The sequence below is a fragment of the Musa acuminata genome, chromosome BXJ1-6, assembly GCF_036884655.1.
Source record: "Musa acuminata AAA Group cultivar baxijiao chromosome BXJ1-6, Cavendish_Baxijiao_AAA, whole genome shotgun sequence".
Lineage (NCBI taxonomy): Eukaryota > Viridiplantae > Streptophyta > Magnoliopsida > Zingiberales > Musaceae > Musa > Musa acuminata.
The window spans coordinates 5,724,385-5,729,649 of NC_088332.1; the positions used below are offsets into that span (position 1 = coordinate 5,724,385).

General features: G+C 39.8%; 1 protein-coding gene across 1 annotated transcript; it reads right to left on the reverse strand.

Moving 5' to 3' along the window:
* Window positions 1-1,342: 1,342 nt before the first annotated feature.
* Window positions 1,343-3,176, reverse strand: LOC135675829 (phloretin 4'-O-glucosyltransferase-like). The gene has a single exon (XM_065186398.1). It carries the CDS (start codon window positions 3,008-3,010, stop codon window positions 1,601-1,603), a length of 1,410 nt encoding a protein of 469 aa, XP_065042470.1. The 5' UTR covers window positions 3,011-3,176; the 3' UTR covers window positions 1,343-1,600.
* Between the last annotated feature and the right edge of the window lie 2,089 nt (window positions 3,177-5,265).

Here is a 5,265-nt window from a genome sequence, read left to right on the forward strand (position 1 = left end):
GGGCTGTCAACTCAACAACCTTCCCCTTCAGCCCATAAGGGAGGCTATCACATTACTCATAAATATGAAGTCATACCGACCAGCTATCGGCATATCTACTGCCTTTTTTTTAGTAAGGTCTTTGTCAATATGTTTGCTCCTTTGTCATTTGTATGAATTTTCTGAGGTTGTAACTGTTTTTTTTCAAGTATATTTCAAATCTAGTGATATTTGATATTTATATGCTTTAACTTGAAATAAAAAGTTGGGTTCTTACACAAATTGATGACACTCTAGTTGTCACAATTCATCATATAGGTTTCCTATTTCAGTCTCAATTATTGTAAGAATTCTTTTATCCATAATATTTCTTTGCAAACCTCTATATCATTAATATATTTTACCTCTGTGGTAGAGAGAGCAATACACTTTTGCAATCCGGATTGTCATGACACAGCTCCCTCTATAAAAGTAAGTACAGAACCTAATGTATATTTCTTCGTATCAATATCTCTTATCATATCTATATCTATGCAACCTATCAACATAGGTAGCCCACCTCCAAAGCTTAAACAAACCCTAGATCTCCCTTTGAGATATCTAAAGATTTACTTCACTGTTGCCCAGTGCTCTTTGCTTGGATTTGTAAGAAATTTACTAGTAACACACATTGCATATGTGATGTTCGGTCTTGTATATATGATTGCATACATTTAACTTCCAACTACTGAAGCATAAGGAACCTTTTGCATTTTCTCCTTCTCCACATCGCTTGACAAACTTTGTTTTGAGCACAACTTGAAGTGGCCTACAAGAGGAGAATCAACTGGCTTTGCATTACTAATACTAAACCTTTTCAATACATTCTCGATGTATTTCTCCTATGACAACCAAATTTTCTTCGTTTTTCTATCACGGGAAATCTGCATGCCCAATATTTATTTTGGTGGTCCCATGTCCTTCATTGCAAAAGACTCACTTAGTTCCTTCTTCAATCTATCAATTGTAAATATATCTTTCCCAAGAATAAGCATATCATTAACATAAAATAAGAGAATAATAATTTGATATACACATAATGATCTAAAGTCATTCTTTTATATCCATTTTCAATCATAAATGAATCAAACTTATTATCATTGAGCTTGTTTCAGCCTATACAACTTCTTCTTTAACTTATAGACAAAGTTTTCTTTACCTTTAACTTTAAAATTTTTTATTATTTCATATAAATTTCCTCCTTCAAATCACCGTGAAGAAAAATTATCTTCACATGTAATTGCTAAACGTCCAAGTCTTTAATAACAGTAATACATGAATAGAAGATATTTTAACAATAATAAAAGAAATCTCTTCACGAATATAAGCAAAAGGGGTTTTTTATTCGGCTCCTTCCGGACGATTAGAAGTATGATTTGAAACAAGATTGACACTAGAAAAAATATAGATCGGATGCAAAATCGATTCGAGCTCGTACAATCAATAGTACTATAGTGTTCGTAGTCAATCGCACAGAGTCGTCTCTTTTTTAGTATCAAATGAAGACAAAGTAGTTCCGTTCTTCCCACGTCGCAGTAGCAGTCCGCAGTGTTTTATCTTTTGGCGTGGGTGATCGATGGTTTCATTTGAGGCTCGCGATCTCCTCCACGAACGCCCTCAGATTGCGATCCGACGACCCGCCTTCGCCCACCGCCTCCCGTGCCTTCTCCTTCCACATCTCCGCCCTCCTCCTTATCTCCCTCCCCGTCTCCCCTCCCCCCATCACAGTCTCCACGCACCTGCTCAGCTCTGCCCCTTCCAGGACTCCTTCTCCGTCGAGCTCGCCCCTCAAACCCGTTCCCCACAGCTCCACCAGCCTCGCGTTGGTGCTCTGGTCCGACCACTGCGGAGAGGCCACCGTCGGCACCCCGCATACTATGCTCTCCACCGTCGAGTTCCAGCCGCAGTGCGTCACGAAGCACCCCACCGCTGGGTGCGACAGCACCCGCACCTGCGAGCACCACTCCACCACCATCCCACCCTCCTCCTCGACCTCCCCCTCCAGTTCTCTTCTGTTCTCCTTCTTCAACACCCACAGATACGGCCGCCCGCTCTCCTTCAGTCCCCGCACTATCTCCTCAGCCTGCCGCTTCTTGATCACCGCGAGGCTTCCGAACGACACGTACACCACCGACTTCTCCGGCTTCGAGTCCAGCCACTCCATGTACTGCTTCTCGTCGAGCTTGAAGAGATCGACTCCTGTGCTCTCCGTGCCTCTTGCGGCCTCAGTGCCTTCTAAGATAGCAGACGGCACCATCGGCCCTATCGGTATCAGTTTCATCTTTCCGGTAGCCACAAGCGCATCGGATTCTAATTCGTCGAACGTGTTCACCAGAACCCTCGCCGTCGAGCGAGCTTCTTCGCCGTCCAGCACATCGAACATTTCCTGAAACAACTCGATGAACATGAAGTAGGGATCGTCGGGGCTCGTAATCCTGAGAAAGGAAGGTAGGTCGCAAATCCTGAGCGGTGGCAACCCAGGCAAGTTCACCTGGAACAACGGGTCTTGTCTGTGCGACGCAATCAGGCCATCATAGCCATGGTAGTAGTGGTAGTAAAGGGCGAAGACGGTGGCCGGCTGTATACAGTAGAGAACAGAAGGGAGGCCGTGCTCATGCGCCACATCGGCGGCCCACGACAGAAGCAAGGTGTATATGACACAGGTGACAGGTCGGCCGCGTTCCTCGAGGGACCGGACGATGGCGGAGAGGGTCTTGGAGCTGACGGATCTGGTCCGAAGCGTGTAGGCCTGGAGGTCGTCCACGCCCAGTTTGAAGCCGTCGTCGTAGCCATCGGAGTGAGGGACGTAGGAGATGAGGCCGTCGTCGACTTCTCCATCGGCCGAGCTGGGAAACAGGCGGCGGTGGCCGGACAAGGCGATGGAGAAGGTGATCCTGGCGCCGGCGACGCGCGCGAGGCGCCGGGCGAGGTGGTGGGTAGGGTTGATGTGCCCTTGATGCGGGTAGGTCACCACGAGGAAATGCTGCTCCATTGAACTGAGCTTTCGGTCGCCAAACCCTGAGGAGGAGGGCGAGGAGTTTGTTGCCCTGGTGGATCCACCGTGGGATGGGCGAGGTAATATAGAGGGAGTCGGGGCCTTGCTGTGACGTCTGGTCCTACCCGGAGAATCCCTGCTCGGTGGTGATGACGTTTGTGGTGACGTACGAGGAGGCTTTTTTATTTCGTCTATACTATCCGCACGCGAAAGAATTCTTGAAGAGACGTCCTCCTCCCAACATATTAACTAATAATATTTGAATTTTTTTGGCTTTTCTCAAAAGACACCTTCGTTCTTTTTTTTTTTTTTTTAATTTGATATATTTTTTTCTGTAATACTATAAATATCTCTCACCATCTCCACCGGAACAATTCATCTCTACACCTTATGACTCCGTCCAAAGGTATACTTGTCTAAATCATTATAATATTTTGAGACGTCATTGTGGTGTTTGTTCATGATTCCTTATTCATGTCTTAAGTTTTTCTATGATTTGAATGCAAGTTATATTTATGTTCATTTATTAAAATTATATACAATTAAAAGAAACATAAAGATTTACATCATTTATTGAGATATAATGTTTCTTGTATGTGAATGAATTACCTCCGTTGAGATATAATGGTTTTTTATATATGAATGAACACTATAATGGCATTCCAAAATAGTATAGTTAATTTTTTATACATATATAAAATGCCTTAATACAAATTATGGTATATCTATTGTATGAAATGGAAAGAATCATAAGAATTTCTATCAAATACCTCAAGAGTTCCCCGTTATAATATTTTTAATAGATTTAAGTGTTTTTCAAGATACTCTAAGTCTATTAAAAATATTATAAGATATAATCATCTTCTTATTTATTTAATTTTATTTATAAAGCAGTAAGAATATATATTTGAAAGAAATTAATTTCGATTAGGTTTTGAGTTTTATAATTGCTTCTCGTAATATTTATGAATAGATTTATAGTGCTTTGATAAAGGTACCAAAAATATTGTAAGATACTCATAATCGACAAGAAGTCACTCTATTTGGTTGATATAATTCCTAAACTAATAAGGATAATAATTTAAAATCTTATTTTTTTATATAAGTTAATTTCTATTAGGTTTTGATTATGAAAAGAATATTTCATTCTTGAAAATTTTGAAGAGCCAATTATAAATTATTGATGTAGTTAGATACCTTAAGCATCGTGATTCTTATAATTTTAAAAGTTATATTGAGATCCTTATATTTATAAAAGTGAAATATTTAATCTCGTTTCTCATCACATCATCAATTCTACCAACGAAAATAGTGAAATATTTAATCTCGTTTCTCATCACATCATCAATTCTACCAACGAAAATACATCTGAATACTTCAATTTCGAACAAAACTTTTGATGTGGAGAGAAAAGGTAGAGTAATTGAATAGCAATGTTTCATTTTGTTTCCCAACAAAACCTCTCTCTCTCTCTCTCTCTCTTTTTAACCCTATTTTAGCATCATTTTTCGTATACGACAACAAATGTGGTATTTCTATTAACAGAATCAATGACATGGGAAGAAACAAAATTAAATATTTTATATTCATATATATATATATATATATTTCAATATAATTTTTAAAAATATAGAGATCGAGATGCTAAATATAACTAATTACATGAATAATATATAATTAACAATTAACCTAAATTTTAAAATATATCTTTAAAAATATTTAAAAAATAATTTTTTATCCTCACATATCTTAAAATCTTAAAAATAATCTTGTAATTGGACAAAATTTTTGTCCGGCATAATTAAGTATGTCACAGTGCCGTGTAAAGTGATTGTCTCACCAAAAACTCGCCAACCTGTTCACTTCTTCTGGCATGGATCACATGCTGAATCAATAATAAAAATAATTGAAGACCAATCATCTTGACTCCCCCAACACATAATACATGGAGGAGGGAGGTTGTGGCTCGTTCCATCCGCTGACCATTCCTTCGTCAAAGACATGAGAAGGTGCAACGGATCACTGCAGGTAGACCACATCCATCCAGGTTCCATGTCACCGCAAGGTGCACTCCATCACAAGCCTGAGCTAGCAATCCTCCTCGTGGTCCGGTGTCGATGGTCTTGTTGCTGTCACCAGTAACGTGAACAGTAGCAGTGGTAAACGAAATAATATATATGTATGTATATATATATATATGTGTCAGACCTGTCCCTGCAGCTTACAGCTGGTTTCTCTCATCCCTCTCCAAC

Excerpts from the sequence above, each read along its gene's own strand:
- LOC135675829 (XM_065186398.1), bottom strand. The coding sequence starts at position 3,010 with ATGGAGCAGCATTTCCTCGTGGTGACCTACCCGCATCAAGGGCACATC.